Raw genomic sequence first — 25359 nt, 5'->3', positions numbered from 1 at the left:
CCTTGGGTGGTGAGCACACAGTGCAATATACAGATCATATTTCACAGAAATGTATACCAATATGACCCTATGAACCAATGTCACCTCAATAAATTTAATATAAAAACAGAAAGTTGCCCTTGCTGGTGTGACTCAGTGGACTGTATGCCGGTCTGCAAACCAAAGGGCTGCTGGTACAATTCCCAGTCAGGGCACATGCCTGGGTTACGGGCCAGGTCCCCAGTAGGGGGTGCTCGAGAGGCAACCACACACTGATGTTTCTCTCCTCTTTCTCCCTCCTTTCTCCTCTGTCTAAAAATAAATAAATAAAATCTTTTTAAAAAAAGAGTTTCTTTACAAAGTTACAGAGGTAGTACAAGTTTGCCAGCTGGACTGAGTAGGCTCAAGAAACAAGCCTACAGAGAGAGGCAAAAGAAAGGCCCTTAGAGCTTGGAGTTTAGGGAAGAGAAGTACAATGGTAACAAGCCTGGGGGGGAGACAAGGTGCAGGCATGCTCCGAGAGGGAGAGCTCTGTAAGGGCTTCTCTTGAATCCAGAAATAATTTACTATCTCTAAATAGTATAAATTTGTAGTTATACATTTATCAAAACAAAACAAAAACAAAAAAGTTGGTGGTGCTTGTTTAAAGACTGGAGAGACTCAACAGATACTTATTTGCCTCAGCTCCTTCTCAAACATGCTAAAATGACACAAAAGTTATTAATTTTTAAAAAGAAGGCTGTAAATTCACAAGAATAAAGACAATTGTGTGGATGAAAAAGGAATTCTATAGAAAGTAACCTCACAGGGTTACTGATCATAAATTACTAAATACGTTGGTCAAGCTGGATAGCCATGCCCTAGGCACACAGCTTTTTACTAAAAGGATTCTTTGCCTTAAGCAAGCCCTGTCCATTGTTTCTGTGCAACTGCCTGAACAAATCTTGGTAATAAACTGTAATCACCCTCAAGAAAGCACATAATCTAAACTATTTCGTAATCTATTTCCAACTTATGCTTTCTCCTACTTCCTTACATTCTCTCCTCAATCTCAAATGTACAAAAAGAAGCTGCAAACTGTTATTCCCTGAAGCATTTACGTAAGTCTGTTGAGGTCTTCCTTCCTTATTTGTGTCCAGTCCCTGGCACAAATAAATTTTTATAAAATGTCTCTACAGGCTACACATTCTTATGTTGACATTTACTTGAAGTAGTGGGGCAGGAATCTGAAGAAGCCCACCCAGGACCACCTCTCAAACCCAGATCCGGTGCTAGGTAGCAGCAGGAGCCCACTGGACTTCACCAGCTTCCAGCTTCCCATCCAGTGAGCTTGGGTGAGTCTTTTCTCAGAATGGGGAACCTAGCAGCTTTAGGAAGTGGTTCCTGACTTTATTTGAACTGTTTTTACATGACTTCTTTTAATTTAGGCTTTTATATTTGGCTCAAAAGAAAAATTAAAATTAACATGGGAAATCATGCCTCTGGGACCAGTGAGACCCACAACAGCCAGCATTCTTTAGTACTGGAACAAGTTTTATGTACAATAAGTATGGAACCTCAACTTGTGAATATCTACAGAAATGGGGAGATTTAACTAAAAATGAGATCAGTTTAAGATGGCCAAAATGGGGCTCTTTTGATACCGCTAAATTATTTTTGTGTGCTCAATTGGAAAAAGCATGTTCTAAAATTGAACTGAATGAATGTAATGCTTATTTTGATTGGAACACAGAAGCTTCTAAAAGGAGCGGATGAACTTTCTTCTCTTAAGGAAGTTATCAATAAAATTTTAAATACTATCTCTGAACTCTGATAAAATTTCCTCTCTTTGGAAAGTAAATACGAAATTTCTAGAGACTGTCTTGGAACTGAAGAAGGCTTCCAAAACTGCTCAATGCCAATACCCCATTTTCTCCTTTCCTCCACTGCCCCACTACTTTCTGAGCTCCTTTCTCAGGGCTTGCCCTCCCTTTCTCCTCCTCTCCACTGCCACCCTCTACTGACTTAGGGGAAACCCAAGAAAGCCAAATTAGGATAGGCTAGAAGAACCAGAAATTCTGGCAGCCCCCTTTAGAGAAAAGTCAATCTCAGGTCAAGGGGAACCAGCAATAATTTACCCTGCTTGGATGAAAGCAGAATAAAGGAATCTAACTCAAGATTTTCTAAGACCCTGTTGGGTTCACAAAAAATATGATTGAATAGCTAAAATACACGATCTTGGTTATTCCGATGTGTTCTAACTAATGCACCTATTGGTGTCTGAGAGCAAAGCAGCAGAATGGCTAGGAGAGGTCTGCTGGAAAACTATAGAAAATTTTTTAAAACAAAGAGAAACAGACTGGGGAAGAAAATCTAGCAATGTAGACAAAAATTTCATGAAACCATACTCGCTTTCTGAAAACATTTTGGTAAAAACTTTCAAACAATATTCAGGATTATAGCCAGTTCTAAGTATTACCAAAATGATCCAATGCTCAATTTGGCATTTCGGAAAGGATTATATGAGGAGACTGCAACTCTGATTAAACAACATGAATTAATTGGCTGACCACAAATGGGGATAAACTAGCAACTCTGGCTGATCAATTATGTACACTATTCAAAAGGAAGAAAAGGATCAAGCTACTAAAATTATAAATTTACAGCTCCAACAACTAAGCAATCAGGTCAGACTTCCTGGAAGACCTCTTCAATAAGGCAAAAAGGGGGTCTGCTTTTACTATAAAAGGCCCTCTTAAAAAGGACTGTAAAGAACTGAAATGGGATTTAGAAAAAAAAAAAAGAAAACAGGAGCAAGCATAGGGCTGCTCTGAAGATTGTGGGAAGACATTTATTTCCCCTTCTCCTTACCAATGCTTTAGGAGAAATTGAAATTACCATTGTAACATTGGTAAACTGTAATATACCCCACAATATTCTTTTGATACTGTTTTTGTATATGCTGACTGTTACTATTAGGTAGCTTATCAACAAACAGTGTGTATAAGAATCCTAGTAACTAACTTCAAAAGACACAGACTGTGGATCTCCAGCAGTCGCAGGTCCGGGAGATTTGCTGAACTCGAAACATAAAGCCAGGATGATACACACTGGACTATCACTTGCCTTATGGGAATGGACTGTGCTCATCTGCACATAGAGAACCTTTCAATCTCTTCCCCTTGATAGCTTTGTTCTGCTTTCTCTCTCTCTCCTTATAAAACCCTTTGTTTGCATTGATAGGTAGAGATGGACTTTGAGATGAGTTCCCCATCTTCCAAATGACTGGCCTCTGAATAAACCACATTCCTTTACATCAGCACCTGTCTCTCAAGTATTGACTTTCAGTATTGACAGGCAGATGCACCTGTGTTTTGTTACACCATAAATGGGGAAACTAGATACTGGAACTACTTTATCTATTCTTAACCCTACCCAATTAGTTGCCCTCTCCCTCAGAGTAAAACTTCTGTACAAATGGTAGGGATATCCAATCAACCAATGCTCATTTTAAAATCAGAACCTATTCTCTTTCAACTAGGGAATGGTTACAGGGCAATATATTTTTGCTAGTCAAATCTGACTCAATCTGCCCAACAAGGAGAGACTTTCTTGAAACCCATGACACTTACATATCCTTTTCTCATAAAGGTAGAATGTATTTAGAACTAAATAAATCAATGCTGAACCAACTGAGAAAATCATGATTTAAAGGAACCTCCTAAAGAGAAAACTAATCTTAAAACTAAATATTTGCTGAAGAATGTTCTATGGAGCTCTGGGCTCTTTCCAGTACACATATTGGTAAGATCACATCAGTCACTGCTATCAAAATAACTACTAACAATACTTTGCCTCCATCTAATATATGCCAATATCCTTTAAGACCTGATGTGCTAGAGTTGGAAGCAAGCACATTATACAAGATCAGTTAAAAGGAAGGCTTATAATTCCACGTACGAGCCCCTACAATTCTCTTACCTTTCTGGTAAAGAAACCTATGACAGTCAGTATTTCTTTAACTTCACCTGGGAATTTTGCCAATTTAACTGGACTGTAATACCCCAGGAATATACAAAGAGTCCCGCCAATTTCTCAAATACTAAGAGCTGACTTAAATGATGTTTATTTTCTTCAAGATTACACTCTAATCCTATATAGATTATTTACTTTTATGTTCTAGGATATTACTAGACTCCCCAAAGAACACAATTTAACATATTACAATAGTTAACTAATAAAGACATAAGGTGTCCAAGGACAAGCTTCAATTGTGTTTGCCCCAAGTAAAATACTTTGGCCATCTTTTTTATCTAAAGATGGGCTAATAATTAACCCTAAAAGACTCAGAGGAATCTTACTCTTTCCCCTTCCAAGAACTAAGAAGTAGCTTGGAGGTTTCATAGGGTTGACTGGATACTTTTGTAACTGAGTTCCACATTTTTTGTTAATGGCCCAACCACTCTATGCCTTATTAAATTCAGACGGGCCTGATCCAATCCAATGGAACCCTGGAGAGAAACAAGCTAGAAGCTTTAAATGAAAAACTTTCTAAGGCTCCCTTTTTGGGACACTAATTATAAAATTCCCTTCCTTTTCATACTTGAACATAAATGCTTTAGGAGTTCTAATGTGGAAACAGGGAGATCATCAAAGACCTCCAGGATTTCAAGATGTCCAGATCATCAAGGATATTATAGCCAACAATTAGAGAAAGAGCTTCCTCCCTGTAGGAGGGCCATCTCTGCTACAGCCATGACATACGTAGAAACATAAAATATATTTATGGGTTCTCCTTCAACCATTTATGATCCTTAACCTGTCAAATCTTTGCTAAACTCTTACCATACTCCCCACTACTCAGTCAGCTGACTGGCTTCTTATTAAATACTCATGCTTTCTCTGCCTGATATTTTAGCTTGATGTAACAGCCTTATTAACCCACCAACTTTCTTCCCTCTTTATAGGATGAAGACATCCCCAATTTCATTTTATTTATGACCACTTTCTTGTTCCTAGCAATGATTACAGGAATCTCCAATTAATAATGCTGACTTAATTTGGTTTATAGATGGATCTTATCTCAAAAACAAATGGACACTACCAAGCTAGACATGCAGCAACTTCCATGGCCGATGTAACTGGAACTTATTATTTAACTGATATAAGACATGCCCAGCAAACTAAATTAATTCCCCTAACCAGAGCTTGTCAGTTGGCCAAAGATCAAACAATATTTACTCTGATAGTTATCATCCCTTTGGTGTTGCTCATGACTTTGGAATGTCATGGAAGCAAAGAGAAGCTTCTTAACTTTCTGAGGGCAGTCTATATAAAGAATGGAAAGCAGGTTGCAGAATTATTACATACCATACAGCTACCAAGACAATTATCTAAATTCTAGCAATTATCAAAGTTCCAGGACATTCTATGCAGCTCATAAAATACATAGCAGATGTTCTATCTATCCCAAATAAAACTTTAGAAAATCACTCCATGGATCCCGGGGACATTGCCACTCCATTTAGGTCCATTTGAAGTATGGCAATTGGATTTTATCCAAATGCCACCATTTCAAGGACACAAATAATGTGTTACAGCACTCCCTTACAGGAAATCAACAGCCTTAAAGGTAGGTAAATTTTTATTGGAAGAATTAATTCCCAGTTGAGAAATTCCCTTTGACTTACAACAGAGGAACTCATTTTACTGGGCAAATAATACAATCAATTTGTAACAATTTTGCCTCTTCTATAGCATTTTCATTGTGCCTATCATTCCCACACAAATGGTACAATTAAAACTCAACTAGTTAAATTTTCAGGAGCTTTTAGTCTCCCTTGGCCAAAAGCTCTTCCCATAGTGCTCCTCAATCTGAGATCTACCCTTCTTGTAAACAGCCTTTCTCCTTATGAAATAGTCACTGGTCATCCCATGCATCTGGATGAAAGAGCATATGAACCAATCTCATTCAGAGAAGGCACTCTGCTTTATTGTCAAGGACGTATTAACCAGGTAAAAGAAATGGATAAATCAGTAATTGATTTATTTTATAGTGTGCTCTGAGAGATACAGAGACTTCAAAGACCATGGGTTATGACCAGGGGATTTTGTCTACTGCAGCAATTCTCAACCTTCTTCATCTCATTGCACACATAAACTAATTATTAAAATTCTGCAGCACACCAAAAAATTAGGTATAATTTTGGTTCATTCACACTGGACAGCTATCACTGTGTAACCTAAGGGAAAAGAGGTCAATGCCCCTCACTCAATAGTTAAGTATTACATGTTTAAAAAATTCTTGAGGCACACCACAGTACCTCTTGTAGCACACTGGTTGAAATTCTCTGGTATACTAGAAGAGACATCAAATAAAAGACTACTTCCAACCTCCTTGGAAGGGAACTTATCAGGTGTTAACTAATTCATGTGCAGATATACTTAAAGGGATTAATTGATTCACATTTCTCATAAAAAAAAAGGCACCTAACCACAAATGGACATCTAGACACTCACCTTGACCTACAACAGTCATCAAACACTCCTCTAGGACGAGAAGCTGCTGACATCAGAAGGAGACAGCTATCCCAAGACATCAATAAGGCCTGTACGCTTATGGACTGATGCTGAACACAGAATCCATTTTGTCTTTATCTGTGTGCTAATGATATTAAGCATAATAGTTGTAATTGTTCTTTGAGTTTTTCTACATAATCCAAATGATTATGATTACTGCACACACATAAGAAAACTGATAACGTTACTGAATGGCTATTGGGATCCTGCTGCCTGATGCCATCCTGTGGCAAAATTCCAGAGGCAAAGGTTTGGTGATAAAGGAAACAAGTCTTTATTCAAAAGCAACTTTAAGTAACTTTATTCAAAAGTTACTTAAGCCCGTCAAGTCACAGGTTTAATCACTCCAACCCAGTGGGGTGTCCAACCCCATTGTCTAAGCCGCACACACATCCAAGGATGGTTATAAATGTGGCACAATACAAAATTGCAAATTTACTTAAATTCCTTTTTTTTGCTCATCAGTTTTCTTTAGTGTTTGTGTATTTAATGTGTGGCCTAGACACGCCAAAGTTTAGACACCCCTGACTGTCTTAAACCTATCAATTAAAGCTAAACTTTTAACACCTCAGTACTTCTATCATTTCCCTCTGTTAGTTTTTAGTCATCTTATTTCTACAGGGTTGTTACAGGGTGCAGCCAAGAGGGGGGACCCCAAATGGGCATTTGAAATGGGGTCCAGAACTTAAGGTGTCCAGGAGATTTTAAGATGTCTCCATCCCCCCACCCAGGGTGTGGGTTGGGGGAAGGGACAAATGGAGCAAGGCCATTGAGATCTGTTTTGCACAGCAACAGCCTTGCAGCTACCCTCTGGCCTGGTCATTTAACATATCTATAGCCTTTGGCTGGTCGCTTAGATATGTTAAATAGCTGTGATCATCTCTGAGCCAGGGGAATGGAAGTAACTTCCCCACCAAGACGTGACTGGGGGCAGATCCCCCGAGCTACAGCGCCTGCGTGGGAGCTCGGAGAAGATTGGCTCCAGGACATGGGGCCACACCTGCCCAGACTCATGATGGCAGCTCAGTAAACCTGGAAGGATATGAGTTCTGGCATGTGAAGCCGAGTGTGGCAGGAGTCCGAGGTGAGGCTGCAGAGGAAGATTGGCCGCGGGGATTTGAAACCCAGACTTGGCGGCCATTAGAAGAGAGAACTATGCGTCTTTAACAGAGTGGAGAACCATGTGCAGCCCTGAGAAGGAGAGCCATGCGCAGCCCTGAGAGAGAGAACCATGCGGCTTTAGCAGAATAGGGAGGACCTCAGCCACTGAGGGAGAACCGTGCTGCTTTAGGAGAGAGAGCCACACAGCTTTAGCAGAGTGGAGACTCCTGCATCCCAGAGAGGGAGAACCACGCGGCTTTGGCAGAGTGGAGACTCCCGTGGCCCTGGGAGAGAGGACCACGTGCCTGTGCCAGAGTGGGGACCCCCACAGCTTTAGAAGGGGAACCACCACCTGGTTTTAGCAGAGATCCTGGCGACTCAGCCGAGGGTGCCGGGAACCCAGGGAGGTCTCCCAGTCGAGAAGGAGGACTAAGAACCAGAGGACCGTCTGAGCCATGGACTTCGTTTTCCTTCCCTGAAATATGGTACTCTGGACTGGGCAAAGGGGGAAGGAAGGAAGGACTGTGTCTGTTTTGGGGTGTTTTGGGGGACTTTGGGATTTTTGATAAAGACATTAGGTCACTACTTTAAGTTTGTATAGCATTAAATAAACATTTCCTTTCCTTTTCACAAATCCCTGGCATTGAGAGATGTCTTTCCTCTGGCGGCGGACATAACGGACCCAGGGCCTTCTTTCAATAATAGTATATTGTCTCAGGCCCCCCTTGTTCTGTTCTGTAACAGGGTTAGTTTAAAAACTAAATGTAATATACAAAAGCTACACAGTTTTGGAAGAATGGCAGGCTTCTGCTTCAAAGCCTGTTCTCTCCAGAACACCCAAAGAATAACCCTGCCACCCTCTGCCAGGACAGCCTGATCCTAGGCTGTGCCTGGAATTCTTTCCAATACAAAATAACATATGTTGGGAGATGCAGGCAGCTGCAGCACCATCATCCAGGCATCCTGGAGGAAGAAGAGCCTGAGAGCCAGAGTACTTCTTTTATTTCCAATCTTCTCCCCCATAATTCCATGGGCTCTGGAGGCATTCAACTTCTCAGCCAGTTCCGTCCTAGGCTATTTACCATAGCCTTGGGCAACCTCCTCCCACAGCCCCTTCCTACTACTCCCTAGTGATCTGATCAGATCTCTCTGTATCAATTATAATCTTTTTATAGCTTATATAAATGTAATACTAGAACAATGACACAGATGGAAAAACTTAGAACATAATAGTTCACAGGATAGAAATAATCCAGAGTGTCTTTTTCACAATAAAGTCCATAATACCTGTGTTCCATTTATCTGTTCTTCCCATTTTAGGAAGATCTGACCTCAACTTAGATGCCATGGTTACAGTACTGCAACATCCCCACTGGTTAACAAGACAGTGTGGATACTGAGACTTCCTAGGAATAAGCCTTCCTTAGCACTGTGAGACCACATTCTCTGGCCAAAAGGTTGGTCATCAATGCATCCTTTGAATTGATTTATGAACAAAAAGAGGAACTGTGGACAAAAAAAAATGGGGTTCTATGGGAAGTAACTTCACTGGGTGATCTGATCATAAATTCTTAAATGGGCAGGTCATGGAGGGTAGTAATGCTCCAGGCATGTAATTTTTTAGTAAAAAGGTTTACCTTTGCTTTAAGCAAGCCCCGTCCATTGTTTCAGTACATCCAGGTTAACACCCCTTTGAAATATCGCCCTCAAGGGTGCTCCTGATCTTGTTAACTATCTTGTAACCCAATCCCACCTCGCTTTCTTTCTCTCACCTCCCAGTAATTTTCCTTCCATTTCTTCCTCCCTCAATTTCAAATGCATAAAAAAGTCTGCAAAACAGTTATTCTCCAGAACATTTGAGTTCTTGCTTCCTCCACAGCATATGTTGTTAGTTTGACTCATAAATTCTCTAAAAAATAAAAGTAAAAGAATGTAGCCAAGTATACAAATAGTATTAGAATTTTTACAGAACTTGAGTTGTAAAGGTGTTAAATTTAATCTACTGGCTTTATTGTTTTCTTTTTTTTTCATTTTAATATACCAGCTTTCTAAAAGTTTAAGTATTGAGAAGATTTTGTATGTTAAACATGGCATTTATTCACTGAGTAAAATGAATACATTAGAACTACAAATACAGTTTTAAATTAAGGCAATTTAACCAAGTTTTAAATGTAGCTGATTAAGAGCATTTGGTGCTTTTAAAAAATATTTATTCATTTATTGAGATTCTCATTTCAGTTTTAGGAGAGGTATTCAAAATGTCTAGAACAAAGAGAAATGCAACTAAGTGAAACACATGACACTCACAGAAAAGGAGAACACCCAAGCACTTAGTTTTGGCATATTACAAATACAAAAGCAAGTTAGAGTAAGAGAAAGGCTCATCAAATCATCAGGATGGTCTCATATTTTCAGTACAACAGAGAAAAGTTATATGCCACCAAAATTCAATCAGGGAAATTACAAATTTACTAATAGGAATGTATGGTATATTAGTTTGCTAGGACTACTATTAACAAAATACTACAGACTGGCTGGCTTAAATGTAACAGAAATATACTTCTCACAGAGGCTAGAAGTTTAACATCAAGGTGTTGGCAAATTGGTTTTTTCTGAGGCCAGTCTTCTTGACTAGGAGGAAATGGCTGCATTCTCCCTGTGTCCTCACATGGTTGTTTCTCTCTGTGCCCATTTTGTTCTTTCAGTTGGAGTTGTTATTTTAAAAAAGTGACATGATACTTTATAAATAATATTTTTAGGCTGAATTTAAAGACTTAAAAAACACAAGGATATAAAATGTTACTTTAAAATACTAGAACAAATATCATGATTTCTGAATAGTTAGGTAATAAAAAGTTATGCAGTCAGTTTCAGTTGTAAAAGTTTCATTAAGTAATTGGAATGTTCAATTCCAGCATAATAATCAAACCTTTAAACTTCACTTAATTTTGGGGAATTGTCCTTTACCCCAGGCTTGGGCTCACTGTAAAAGAGAAGCCTGTTGTCATGGAATAGGGAATGTAGTTTATTCTTCTCTCTCTTTTATTTAAACCCAAAGGTACTTCATAGTACCAGGGATAGTACCTTACATTCATGTTAAAAATAATTTTTGAATACTGTAGAGGTAAAGCAGAATAGAGAGAGAAAAAAGAAAGAAAAGCAAAAGAGCTTGTTTAACCACTTATTTAACAATGAGACTCTCATAGGTGTTAGAGGATTCTTTGGGGACAAAAATCCCACACCATTGGGATGTTACCCAAAGTTCCTTTTGAGAAGATAATCAGGAGTGTGGAAGCTCTGGAGGGCCCGGACTAAGACAAAGGACACTGATACAGAACAGATACACCCTGTTCTAAGACCGGTTCCTCAGGAATGAGCAAATTCCAGAGGTACCCCAGGGCTGGGACAAAGGACAAAGATACAGGACAGAGACCCTGGCTTGGTTGTCCCAGCCTCTGAAAAAGCGCTGAATTATGGTGAATAATAACTGTACCTGTGCAGAAGATACTACATAACCCTTGCTTCGTTATAGCAGCATTATAACAAATGAGCATTGTGAGACCCTCTCCCGCAGTGGGCAATCAAGGAAAATCATGGGAGACCGCATGCTCAGTAGTTTTAAAGTAATATAATCACTTGTGCATGCACAATAAAACCCCACCAAAGCTAGTCAGGAAATATCTGCCCTATAAGAAAAGAATCCCTCCAGCTACTGAGGGTCAATCTCTGCTTGGGGTTGGCCTGCTCCCACGTCCTGTGGAGTGCACTATTGCTTAATAAATCTGCTCTCTTTCTGCTATAAAATCTCTGTGTGCTTGGTTCAATTCATTGCTTGTGATCACCTAGAACCTGGTTACTTGTGCCCACCTGCCACACTTTTAACTCTATTTCATCTTCCTTCATTAGGGTTTGCAACCCCACCCCACCTCCAACCTCTGCTCCAACAGGTGGCTTTTTGGGGGCAGAACCTGAGATGAATCCACAACTGAGCTCACAAGCATGCACTAGAACTAGCTCTCTCCCTTTCTCTCATTAATGAGATTTCTTGGGCAATCTTTTAAAATTATCTTGGCCCTTTATAAACTTGGTACAGATGAAGGGTTTAAGAAATACCAAGTGGCCTTGGCCAGTGTGCTCGGTTGGTCGAAGATTCATTCCATAAACCAAAGAATTGTAGTGTTGTTTTTTCTTTAAAAGATTTTATTTATTTATTTTTAGAGAGGGAAAGGAGAAAGAGAGAGAGAAACATCAATGTGCAGTTGCTGGGGGCCATGGCCTGCAACCCAGGCATGTGCGCTGACTGGGAATCGAACCTCTGGTGCTTTGGTTAGCAGCCCGCGCTCAATCCACTGAGCTACGCCAGCCAGGGCAAGTTGTAGGTTTAATTCCCAGTCACGGCACATGCCTAGGCTGAGGGTTCAGTCCCTGGTCAGGGGGAAACTTAATGATTTATGTTTCTCCCCACTTCCCCTCTTCTCTTCTCTCTAAAATCAATAGGCACATCCTTTGGTGAGGATTGAAAAAAAAAAAAAAAAAAGGACCAAGTGGGTTTATCAATGAGGTGCTCATCTTTACTGAGTGGCCTCGAAAAATATGTGTTATTCATGATGGTTACTACTATGGTTAGTTAGATATGTCAACTTGATTAGGCTATAGTAGTAGTACTAGCATTCTAACACTAACCTAGGAGTTGCTATGAAGGCATTTTGTAGATGGGGTTAACTTCTACAATTAGATGATTTTAAGTAAAGGAGATTATATGCTCCATAATGTGGATGGACCTCATCTAATCAGCTGAATTACCTTAAGAGCAAAACTGAAATTATCTACCCTGAGAAAAAATTCCACCTCATAACTGTAGCATGAGGTCCTCCTGGAGAGTTTCTAGCCTACTCCATGAATTTTAGAATTATGAGACCCATAAATCTGTAACTCCATTACTTCATATAAATGTCTTTATTCGATATACATACACACACATTTCTTATGCTACTTGTGCCCAGGATCATTCGTGCGTATGGATAGCCTGCTTAAGGCTAGGCACCTAAAGGGTAGGGGGTCTTAGCTTAGAAAGCTAATTTCAGCTACTTGTGGTCATATCCTTTAGTAGGTTAGCCTGAACTTCTTTAAATGGTGATTCCAGGAAAGCAGGACAGCATGCCCAGAGCACAAGCTCTTTTCAACTCACTGCTTACTGCATTTTTTAACTATCAATCAAGCAAGGTAAACCCAGAATCAATGTGGGAGATGTTACAAATAGGCCAAAATAATAGAATTTTTGAAGATTCTCCAAGGGAGAGAGAGCTAGTTCTAATGCAAGTCAGCTGTGGAGAGGTTAGAGGGAAAGAGAGAGTGTTACAGGGCATAAGCAGAAAAGGAGGCATGATGAACTAAAGGCCATTACTGTAATAATATAACCCATTACTGTAACACTATAACACATTACTGTTAAACGTTAGTTGTGGGAATGCTATAGACTAGATGTTGGTGTCCTCCCCCACCAAATTTAGGTTAAATCCTAATGCCCAATACGATGATATTTGGAGGTGGGACCTTTAGGAGGTGATTACAACATGAGGGTAAGGCCTGTATAAGTAGAATTAATGTCTTTATAAAAGAGATTCCTTGCCTCCTCTGCCTTGCCAGGACACAGAGAAAAGACCCGCTCAGCCCCCACCCAGGCATGAACAAGGAAGTAGGTCCTCACCGCTGAATCTGCTGCTGCTTTGATTTTGGACTTAACCAGCCTTCAGAACTGTGAGAAATAAATTCCTGTTGTTTATAAATCTCGAGTGCTATGTTAAAAGCAGCATGAACAGACTAAGGCAGGGAACTTTAAGTTCTTTTTCCAGGCACACAAGCATATTGACACAGATGCATATGGTCTGAGTGAATGAAATGGTTGATTTATGTCTGCTTACAAGAACAGGATGCCACTATGTATGTGCAGAAAACTCAACTACAAATGAAGACCACTTGTGAGCTACATATAGACATACAAAACAACATGATTCCTTCAAAAAAACTGTACTAATTGTTCACTTTTTCTAATAATAAAACAGTATGATTTTAGAAAAATAATAAACCTGTAGAAAATCTTATGTAAATCTGGGAAAATTTAGCCTGAAAAGGAAAGTCCTCTCATTTCAATAATTTCATGAGTATACCTTTTTTGATAAGGATAATCAACTATATTTTATGACTATTTTATAGTTCATAAAACTCTGGCCAGCTAAGTTTGCAAAGTCTGCATTCACACTAACTCCTACCAATCTTTCCAGTTTCTTCCAGTTGAGAGAAGACAAGTACTGGCTTGCTGTACCCTGATTCCTCTCCTTGAGAACAAGGCAAAACAAAACATTTACACAGTGAATACTAACTTTCTTATGGCCTTGCATTATTTTAGAAGCTGGAAAAGTAAGCTATAACTCATTTTCTTGATAAGGCAGCAAAATGGCAAGGGAGTAACATCTAAGGAACATAGGTTGGTTGATACAGAAAACAGAGGTAGTAGCAATTACAAAAGGCAAATCTTTCTTGTGAAGGTTTTGGTCAGATAAAACTGCTTACAAAACCAGAGAGGAAAGAAGGCAGGTCTAGGCAAGTGTTCCTGTAATTAAGCCACTTATAAAATTGTTACATAAATCCCTTCTTTTGGTGAAAATTGACTAATGCAGAAAATTTAATGGAAAATAATGGTGGGTGATAGCAATTTTCCTCAAAATTATAGTGAGTGACTGAACTAGAATTTGAGTTAAATTTCTTGATTCAGAGTTAGTTACAGATATACTACAACATATTAGGACCTAGCCAGGGGTGTCCAACCTGCAGCCCAGGATGGCTATGAATGTGGTCCAATCGTAAATTTACAAAATTGTATATTTACTTAAAACACTGTGAGATTCTTTTGTGATTGCCTGTCATGATGTATTTAATGTGTGGTCCAAGACACTTCTTCTTCCAGTGTGGCCCAGAGATGCCAAAAGGTTAGACACCCCTGATAGACCATAGCTAACTAATTTCAAGCTCAAAAATAGTTTTAGAATGTGTAAAATAATAAAATATAAGCAAGATTTTACATTTTAGTCAGGACTGTAAATGAGCTCTAGGTTGCAATCTTAGGTTCCTTAATTATTAGGAAATTACTTAGTTTCTCTGAACCTGTTTTCACTTTTGATAAATGAGAATAAAACTTACCATTAGGGACCTTGAGTCATTGGGAATATAAATAAGAACAATAGGGTGAGGAAAGTAGAGGATAGAAAAGGCTAATAAAGACAAAATAAAACTAGTAAAAGAATAAATAGGAAATAATAGTCACAGTAAATTTTAAAAAACAAGAAAAATAAGATGCTGCAGTAGAAATAAGATTTCTACAATGAAAATACAGTTTTCACCATATTAAATGGCATTATATGTACTCAAGAAACATATTTTATTCCTATTTTCTGTTAAATTAATTAAAATCACTGAACATGAAGAATATTTAATTCAACATCTTGAGTAAACAAAGTTATATATCAGAATATAAAATATTTAACACACATTGCAAGATCGAAGTACACATACTTAATGAATATTGGTTCAGCATGCCTGATGAGGCAGTGTAGCAGTCACAAACAGGTCTTCCAGCCAGAAAGATCTGTGTTCAAGCACATTATTTAAGTTGGAGCAGAGTACTTAACGACTCCAAGGCTCAGTTTTTTAACTTAGTTGAAAAATGAGGGCAATGTAAGCTCCTATTTCATGGACTGCTATCAAGATTTAATGACAAAACTATGGTAAGCAGATCAATATGGTATTGGTACAAAAACACACACACAGATCAATGAAACAGAATAGAGAGTCCCAAAGTAGACAAAAGGACCAAGAACATACAATGAGAAGACGATCTCTTTAATAAATGGTATTGGGAAAACTGGAGAGCCACATGCAGAAGAATGCAAACTGGACCACTATCTTACACTAACAAAAATCAATTCAAAATGAATTAAAGAGCTGAACATAAATCCTGAATCATACAACTCCTAGAAGAAAACATGTATTAACCCCTTGACATCGATTGGTCTTAGCAATAATTTTTTTGGATTTAAAACCAAAAGCAAAGGCAACAAAAGCCAATATAAGTGGGTCTATGTCAAACTAAAAAACTTCTGCACAGCAAAGGGAAACCGTCAACAAAATGAAAACAAAATCTATAAAATAGGAGAAAAATTTACAAATATTTATGATAATGGGCTAATACTCAAACTATATAAAGAACTCACACACTCAACAGCAAAAGGAAGGAAGGAAGGGAAGAAGGGAGGGAGGGAAGGAAGGACCCACTACTACACACAACAAATAACCTGATTAAAATTGGCCAGAGGAATTTTTTCCCAAGACACAAATGGCTGACCAGTAAATGAAAAGCTGTTCATCACAAATCATCAGGGAAACAAATGCAAATCAAAACCACAATGAGCTATCACCTTACACCTATTAGAATGGCTGTTATCAAAAAACAAGAGACAAGTGTTGGGAGGATGTGTACTGTTGGTGGGAAACTAAACTGGTACAGTCACTATGGAAAACAGTATGGAGGTTCCTTGAAAAATTAAAAACAGAACTACCATATTATACCTAATTCCACTTCTGGGTATATATCAGAAAGAAATGACCATTACTCTCTAAGAGCTATGTGCACCCTCCTATTGTAGACTATTGTAGCTCAAATGCTCACAGCCTTGTCCTGATATGCACTCTCCTGACACACCACTGTTATGGGTTCCATCCACAGTCAGGGCACATAGGAGCATCAAACAATGAATGCATAAATAGGTGAAACAACAAATTGATGGGTTTTTTTCTTCTCTTACTTTCCCCTTCCACCCTTTCTCAAAAACAAAAAAGAAAGAAAGAAAAGAATATGTGGTGTATATATACAATAGACTATTAGATGATATCAGCCACAAAAAATAAGAAAATGTGTCATTAGCATAAATGGATCCTATGGGTATTAAGCAAAGTGAAATAAATCAGATAAAGACAGATATTGCATGCTCTCACTTATATGTGAAATCTTGGGGGGGGAGGCAGACTGGTCAAAAGTTACAAATTTCCAGTTTTAAGTTCTGCAGATATAATGTAGAGCATGGTTTAAAAAAACATAATAGTATTTGGCATAACACATTTCAGTAAAGGATTAGACAAAAATTATTATCCCTACAAAGCCGATGCATGTCTTTAAACGTGTATCTCAAAAATCAGTATTTATTTTGATTTTTTACTAAGTTATTTCTACTGAGCTACTGCCCAACCGCGTGTTTTGGAAAGAAACCTATTACTTGCTTTCAATAAAAATTTATCAATTATTGTAAAAAAAAAGTGCTTAAGAAAAGAGATGAGAGGCACTAGTCCAAACAGTTGAAAATACCATTTAGAGTTAAAGTCTACAGCTTCTTGAGAAAGTTACCTAGTGGTCTATCATACTCCAGAAAGGCTGAGAGCAGAGAGATGAGCAAAACTTGCAGGAGTAAGAGCTGTAAACACCTGAGAAGGCATTTTCATAGAACGGCGGCCTCGGTAACCAACTAAGTGACAGCAACAGGAATGGTGAATACCGAGGCCCCTTCTCTCTCCACCTCTAGCAGTGGCCAGGCAAGTTCTAACCCCTCCACTATAGAGCCTTCACTCCATGCTAACTCCTCTCCTCAACCTTCAAGTCCTTCAATCCGCAAAGATCAAGGCGTTACAGGTAAGGCGGGCGGGGTCGAAGGATGTAGCGTCTTCTCAGTTCTTTCCTCGCGCCCAAATCGCGATCTCGATTGCGCAGCTCCCACGGTACGGAGGCAGATTCTGAACCCAAAAAGCCTAAAACTTTTTCCCCCTCCCTTTCACACTGAGTATCACCCGGACTATAACTTGCAAACACCTGAGGAGGTGAGGTCTTCCCATCTTTCAGACTCAGACCTGGCCTTTACTCCCCAATGGTAGGAGCTTCTCTAAACCGGGACCGCACCCCTCAATTCCTCCCCCGCCGCAGACCCACCGTCTCACCTCACCTGAGAATGGTTCCACCAGGCGATGGCTTACAGAAAACTCAGAAAAAGCAGGCCAGCCAGCAACGCCACAGAAGGGGCAGTCATGATCTACCTCATTCAGGCCAGCAGTGCAGTCGCGCCTGAGTAGCTACGGCGCCTCCCGCTTCGGGTAGCTGCCTTGCTGCCCCAGTACGGTCGCAGCCTCCCGCATTGCATGTCGGGAAAGGCCTACCTCCACTTCTCAGAGACTTCAGTTCCCAGGATGCACAGCCGCCAAGAAGAGTCGTACCCTGGGATTCGGAGTCTTAACCCTACGCCTTCTCCCCTTCCTTGAAACAGAGTCCAGGCACCCGGCTGGGGAGTCTAAACGTAAAGCATCACCCACAGTCGTGAAATGTAGGCTCCTTTTGCATCCGGGACCTTGTTCCGGCCTCGGCTGGGTGGGGAATGGTCGCCTAGCAGCTGCTGCCGCAGCCGCCGTCGCGGTGGCTTGCTGGGAACTCGTTGGCGGGATCCAGGGTCCGGTTGGAACGGCGCTGGGGAGCCGTCAAGCGTAGCTGCGGGGCCGGGGGTGGAAGCGGTGGATAAGAAGCCTCCGCCGTTTGCAAGGCTTGGTGGGTGGATGCTGGTGAGCGGGAGCAGCGAACCTCTTCCCACGCAGGTTCTTTAAGCCTCAGGGCCCGTGTGCAATAGCCTAGCTTCCTTGCCCCTTAGTTTTTGGTCCTGAATTCATCTGCCTTCTTGCTTCAGTCCTGTTTAGTCCGACCCAAATGCACTCACCTCAGTTGTTTATTTTCTGCCCTCCCCCAGCCTCACCCCCCAGTTCCCGATTCTCCGAATCAGGCGTCAGTTACAGCTTTCCAAGCATCCCGGCGCTTGGCACCTTTAGATGTTCGCGTGCGCTTTGGTGGTAAAGAGCGTGGAGAAGGTGACTCTAAATCTTAGTTCTGGCATAGATTAGTTTTAGGAAGGGAGCTGTTATAGTTTATTTAGACAGTACAATAACTGATAATTTGTTTCAGCTGTTACAATTTTAGTGAAGGCTATTTAAACCACTAATCTGTTACATAGTTAAGGAGCCATAGCTCTTTGTTAACACCATAGTTATAATGTAATCTATAAAAAGTGTAAACTGTGAAAACAATAATGCTGTTTACCTTGAAAATGCTAATACCCACCTGTTCTGTTACAGAAGGTAAAGCATTGTTAAACAATTCAAGATGCCACCTAATATAAACTGGAAAGAAATAATAAAAGTTGACCCAGATGACCTTCCTCGTCAAGAAGAATTGGCAGATAATTTATTGTTTTCCTTATCCAAGGTGCATAATTGATAAATAATACATAGATATGTACATATAAATATGATTAAGTTGTCCTTGAGTCACTGAGTGGTTTAACTGGAAGTATTTTTATGTTTTGTTTTAAGGGTGATAAAATAGTTGGTTTTCTGTTTACTTAGGTGGAAGTAAATGAGCTGAAAAATGAAAGTCAAGAAAATGTGATACACCTTTTCAGAATTACTCAGTCATTAATGAAGGTTTGTATGTAGTAGATTTCAAAAACAGTTTAACTATTAAAGAAATGAGTTATTCAAATGTCTGTTATTCAAATGAGTTAATCTCTGTGAAAGTAATTTGTAATATCTCAATCACCAAGAAATGAGGTATCTTCAAATGTGATTGAGAATTTTAGTGTGCAAAACATTGCTAGTTTTTGCTCTAAAGTTACTAAAAGAATGTGTAGGGGAAGCAATGAATATGCTTAAAAATAACATAGGGAGGTCCTGTGATGATTATGTTAGCATAATCCTGAGGTAGAAATGAAATATGCAGATAACTATTTAAAGGGATTAGTTAGAGGGGGAAGAGAGTTAAGTGTGAGAAGACCTCAAAGACTGGTAGTTGTTTTAGGTAAATAGAAGGCAGTGGAAAAAGGTTAAAGAGAGACTGGAGGTGGAGATTGAAAATGTGCATATTCGTTTACATTTGAGGAGAGAAGTGTGGAAAGTTTATAGCAGCTTGGAGAGGAAATAAATGGTGGGTATCTACAGTCTGATAGCCTTGTTGAGGACTTAAAGTTAAATTGTATGCTGTCAGCAATGAGTATTCATTAAAGATTTTTGAGCCACAGTTGATAGATACAAAAATATGCCTTAGGAAAGATAAATTAGGTATGTTAATAGGACTGATCGAAGGGAATTGAAGTTGTTTAGACATAACATTATGAAAGAGATTAGACATAAAATCATGGACTAAAGTAATGACAATTAGAGTAGAAAAAAAAGAGACAAACAGAAAAAAGAGATAGTGGGAAACATTACAAAGGGATAAGTTGCAATACTGGATATAAGGCTTGAAGGGAAAAGAGGAAACGTTTTAAACTGTTAAGAATCTAGAAATTATAACCTTAGGAAAGAAAATAATGTGTCTTATTTACTGATTATCTCCATGTGAGAGGCACTGCAGACACTAAATATTGGGAGAACAAATATAAATTCTCATTTTCAGTTCTTACGTTTTAATGTAAAGGCATATTAAAGTCACTTTTTTTAAATCTTTAGATGAAAGCTCAAGAAGTAGAGCTAGCTTTGGAAGAAGTTGATAAAGCTGGAGAAGAACAAGCAAAATTTGGTAAATACCTTGGAAAAAGTTTATGATATTAGATAGTGGGTTCCATTTATTTACTAAGCAATAGAGAATTAACTTTAATATAGTCTATAAAATTTGTATATGCAATTTATTTTGAAAGCTAAGTCCTACTTATGGGTCTGGTATAGAATACTCTTTTTCTTATTATTATAATCATGATGGGTTTTTAAAAAGAATTAACTTTATTATTTTATTGAAATTTATTTAAAATCTTGATAAATCTGACCAATTGAAACACCTTTTTTTTTATAGAAAATCAATTAAAAACTAAAGTAATGAAACTGGAAAATGAACTGGAGGTATGTCCTTTTCTATTCTCTAGGGTGTAATTGTTAATTTTATTATTTGGAGTTATTATTTTCACTTTGAATTATTATTGGCTGGAAACCACAAGAATGATATTGTATTCATAATTACTTGTTTAGCATATATTTTATATGCCTATCATGTACCTTAAATTCTATTAAGAATTGAGTATCCAATAGGAACAAAATAAAAAAAATTCAATAATCTTATAGAGCCTATAGTTTAGAAAGATATACAAAGGATTACTAATAACAGGTGGAGTGAGGCACATGGGCGTTTGAGGAATAGTGACAGAGGGTATGGTAGAAGAAATAGCTTTTGAGAAAGCCAAGAGTCAAAATATGAACATATTATTAGGAAACTGAATAAAGAGAGATTCCTGAGAATGTGGGAAAGAATGTGATATAGAAGGATCAGACTTTAAAAGGAAGAAGGGAGAAAGAATGGATATGTACAGAAGCCTTCAGTTTGCAGGTAGGCTGCCTAATACAGTAGCACTAATGACTTGTGGCTATTTACATTTAAATTCATTATAATTAAAACTAAACATTCAGTTCTTTAGTTTCACTAGCCACATTTCAAGTGCTTAATAGCCACATGTGGATAATGGCTACTGTACTGGAGAATGTAAAGAACATTTCCATTATCCTAGAAAGTCCTCTTAATAACATTGGTCTAAATTTTCTGTGGTATGAGATTAAGGGCAGGTTAAGAGCACCAGGGTTCAGTAACTGTGATGGAAGCTCAGGTGCTTTGGAACCTGGTTTCAGAGCTCTGATGCTCAGGGGAAACTTAGATAGTTCATCATCTATGTTCTGTGACTGCAGTTTAGTCTGTCTCAGAAGCTATAATAGAGCTTGAGTGATTGATGGTCAATTCTTCATAGCTCCTGGTGTCTCTGGAAAAGCTTAGGGGGTTGCCAGCCTGTGAACTAAAGCCTAAGTAAGTTAAAATAAAAAAAAAATGTTTTTTAAGCTAACATGATTTTGAACATCTGATGCTGATTATAATACATATTTAAAGTCAAGATAATTATTTGTTTGTTGTTGATTCATTTGAATCTGCAAATATAATGTGATTACTTGATTTATACTTTTGGTTTTCTACTTCCAGATGGCACTGCAGTCTACAGGTGGACGTGACACCCGGTTTTTACGCGATGAAATTCGCCAACTTGAAAAGCAACTGGAACAAAAAGATAGAGAATTGGAGGACATGGAAAAAGAGCTGGAGAAAGAGAAGAAAGTTAACGAACAAGTGAGACACATTTTTTTCAATGAATTTTAACTGGTCAAGTTACTTGAAAAAAACACCTGATTATGCTCTTTATAATTTCTTTATAATTATTGATAATACCAATTTTTATGTTTGTATTTATATGTGAAAATTGCTGTATGCTCATTTCTAAGGTTTGATATCACAATTTATGTTCTCATCACATCTTTAAAATATAATGGATCAGGTACTTCTTATTAATTATCATTAAATGTGCTGTGGAGATTAATTCTTTATGTTTAGAAGTACATTTTTCTCAAGACTAGAGTGGTCTACTTACATTGATGACTTGTTCTGGAAAACTGTTTTGAAGAAATTAACAGGTATTCAAAATTTGATTTTTTTAATTTGCCATAGTTTATTTGGGGAAAAGGTATTTTTTGTATTTATAATAGACTTAGAAATTAATCTTTTAACGATGTATTCAATAATGATTAATCAGATTTCTTGTTTTCAGGTTTACTTCACTTTATGTGTAATATATGGGTTCTTAAGAAGTTGTGTTAATGTCAGTATTTTGTAAATCAGTGAATATTTTGAATCATGGCATTTCATCTTTTATACAAGCATATTTTGCTATTACCTCTTATATTAGTCCTTGTTATTTATAAAGTCATGCAACGTCACTTAAATTTTGTTTGAGGAACAGTTTTTTTCTATATAAATTTGTATTTCGTGTCAGAAAATAATGTGTTTTTTATTTTGCGTCAGCTGTCAGTAAACTTAGTACAGAATTCAGTGTCTAGTTGTGGTAACTGTCCTATCCCTGATACCCAGAAGCTTTTTCTACCTTTGTCTTCCTTAGAAGGTCAATGTTGTATTACATCCTGATAATCTTATCAGGATTATCTAAGGGAACTGCTGGTCTCTTAGAAATAGATGGTTGTAAATTTTAAGTAGACAATGATTGTTAGGGTTTCTGTTTAAAGAGAATCCATCATAGATTGATTTGTAAGAAAAAGCGTTCCCATTCTTGATTTATCTGTGTAATTTGGAAGAGTCATATAGTAGAAAAAGTACCAATTAATCCCACCTACAGGTTAGGAATAAGCTCTTAGAGCAGGAGTGTCAAACTCATTTTCACCAGGGGCCACATCAGTTTTGAATTTTCCTTCAAAGGACTGAATGTAATTTAGGACTGTATAAATGTAACTACTCCTTAACAGTTAAGTGGGAGCTTGGCGCTACTGCTGGGTAGAAACAAGGTTCAAGGCTAGATAAAACAAGGTGGAGGGCTGGATTCAGCCCATGGGCCTTGTGTTTGCCACCTGTGTTTTAGAGCATTATCTGTTTTATTGACTCAGTAAGTAAAACAGCAGACCTGTGGATTTCTAAATAATCATAAAGGATTCAACCTGTGCTGTACAATAATTCAGCTGCTTAGGGGGATCTCTGTCTGTGTCGTTTTCTGTGTAGCTAGCCTATATATTAATCAGCTTTATACTATTCATACCACACACCCTTAGCTACTCAGCACTACACGTTCATTCATATTTTAGATTATTATCTTTATACTTTTGCAGCTGCTAGGTTCCTTTAAATGGAATATGGCTATGAGTTGCTTTGACAACTTTTTTATCTATAACCAGTCATTCAGTTTTACTGAGTATTTTACAGCATGCCAGATAATTTGGTAAATACTAGAGATGTAGTGGGCATCTAATTATATTCTGTCTCAGTGATATTTACTATCATCAGTAACAATTGTAATATGGAGATAATACTCTAGGGGTACAAATGTATATAAGAATATTTTGGCATACTCTGGGGAGTAATACCTAAATCAGTCTTGAGTTTCAGAAAGTGATCTTTAAACTGAGACCTGAAGTAAGTTAACCTGGCAAAGGGAATGGAATGTTCATGGTGGTTAAGAAAAGGGCATTCTATTTTTTTAAAGATTTTATTTATTTATTTTAGAAAGAGAGGAAGGGGAGGAGAAAGAGAGGGAGAGAAATATTGATCAGTTAGCTTTAGCATGACCCCAACTGGGGCCGTGGCCCATAACTTAGGTATGTGCCTTGACTGGGAATCAGACCAGCGACCTTTTGGTTCACAGACCAATCCACTGAGCCATAACAGCTAGTATAAAAAGGGCATTCTGAGTAGATTGCACAGTATTTGCTAAGACCTAGAGAGTATAATGTAGTTAGGAAACTGCAATTATTTATTTTGGCTGTAATATAGATAAAAAGTCCTTACTATGGGCCAGACACTTTATATGCATTAATTGATTATTCCTCATCTGATAACTTATATGATAATCAGCTTAACAATAACCCACAACCTTCAGACCAGCTTGATACTTATATGAAATAGGTGGCATTTCCTCCATACTACAGATGAAGAAACTGAGACACAGTAAGGGTAATTGCCCACAGTTATACAACTATTAAGTGGTAAAGCCAAGATCTGAATCCAAATTTACTTAAGAGTCTGTGCTCTTAACCACTGTACTACATCCTACCTTCCAATTTTAACATGTGTGATCTTCTGGAGAGATAAGCAAAAGCCTGTTCTTGAGGAATTTTATCTTTTTTCTAAAAGAAGCCAATGAAGAATTTTGAGTACAGGGCTATCATGATCAATTCTGTGCTTTTAAACTTTACTTTGTAGAGAGTGGATTGAAGGGGGCAAAGACTAGTTAGGAGGCATTTCAGGCAAGTGTAATGTTGGACTAATTAAAGTAATGACTGAGCGGGGTTAGGGACATAGACACATTTGTGCGATGGAGATGTAATTGGATATGTTGAATGATTGGTTGTTGGTGAAGAGGAATGCACCTAATTTTCTGAGTTGGGCCTCTGGATAAGTGGATAGTATCATTCATACGCTTAGAAGAGGCACAAGGAATTTGGGTTTGCGATTACTATTTCAGTTTTGCACATGTACTCTATTTACATATTCAAAAAGGATATCTGTGGATATAGACTTCACAAGAGACACTGGATAGATAAGTATTTTGCCTAGATATTGAAGCCATAGAAATTCTTGTTAGGCCGATATCTGAGACATAGAAATATCTAATGAAATAGGAAGAGATGTTTTAAGGAACATCTCAAGAAAGGACAAATATCAAGAGTATGATGTTCAAAATCCAAGGAAAAAACGGTTATCAGTAGTGGTAAGTGCTTTAGTGTTAAATTCTTCACATCTCTCTGTTAAACTTTTTAAATTCAAAACAAGACGACTTTCTTAACTCCCATACAATAATAATAACAACAACAATAATAATAATAGGTAACTTTTAAGATTTGTATAGCATATTGCATTTTATTATAAACTTTCTTTAAACTTTAGTTTTGAAAACTTCCGCATCTTCATAAAGATTGTAAGAAAAATAACATCCGTATGCTATTAATATAGGTTTGACTGTTGTTACCATTTTGCCACATTTGCTTTCTCATTCTGTATATCTTTGTACACATAGACATATTTCTCTCTCTCTCTCTTTCTCCATCTCTCTCTCC

At 38.1% G+C, this 25359-nt stretch overlaps 2 protein-coding genes across 8 annotated transcripts in view; one reads left to right on the top strand and one right to left on the bottom strand.

The window, feature by feature from the left end:
* Window positions 1-17898, bottom strand: part of TMTC3 (transmembrane O-mannosyltransferase targeting cadherins 3) — a 77291-nt gene extending 59393 nt beyond the window's left edge. Inside the window, exon 1 of one of the 2 annotated variants that reach the window (XM_045830570.1) lies at window positions 17677-17898. The gene's annotated coding sequence lies outside the window, so the exon portion shown is untranslated. The remainder of the gene's footprint in view (window positions 1-17676) is intronic. The other variant, XM_045830569.1, reaches the window with a different exon arrangement.
* Window positions 17899-18088: 190 nt separating this feature from the next.
* The window catches only part of CEP290 (centrosomal protein 290), a 97075-nt gene continuing 89804 nt past the window's right edge, over window positions 18089-25359 (top strand). For 2 of the 6 annotated variants that reach the window (XM_045830412.1, XM_045830407.1), the window contains exons 1-6: window positions 18092-18274; window positions 18853-18982; window positions 19123-19200; window positions 20224-20293; window positions 20564-20610; window positions 21731-21874. In XM_045830412.1, the coding sequence (XP_045686368.1) occupies window positions 18881-18982; window positions 19123-19200; window positions 20224-20293; window positions 20564-20610; window positions 21731-21874 (441 nt within the window). In that variant the 5' untranslated portion in view covers window positions 18092-18274; window positions 18853-18880. Of the gene's footprint in view, window positions 18289-18470; window positions 18589-18852; window positions 18983-19122; window positions 19201-20223; window positions 20294-20563; window positions 20611-21730; window positions 21875-25359 lie in introns of all 6 variants that reach the window. The other 4 variants (XM_045830411.1, XM_045830410.1, XM_045830409.1 and 1 more) reach the window with 4 other exon arrangements.

The sequence above is a fragment of the Phyllostomus hastatus genome, unplaced genomic scaffold (genome assembly GCF_019186645.2).
Source record: "Phyllostomus hastatus isolate PE091 unplaced genomic scaffold, TTU_PhHast_1.1 phas_contig_152, whole genome shotgun sequence".
NCBI classification, from domain to species: domain Eukaryota; kingdom Metazoa; phylum Chordata; class Mammalia; order Chiroptera; family Phyllostomidae; genus Phyllostomus; species Phyllostomus hastatus.
The sequence above is the reverse complement of the archived record's forward strand: the minus strand, read 5'-3'. Positions and strand labels throughout refer to the sequence as shown.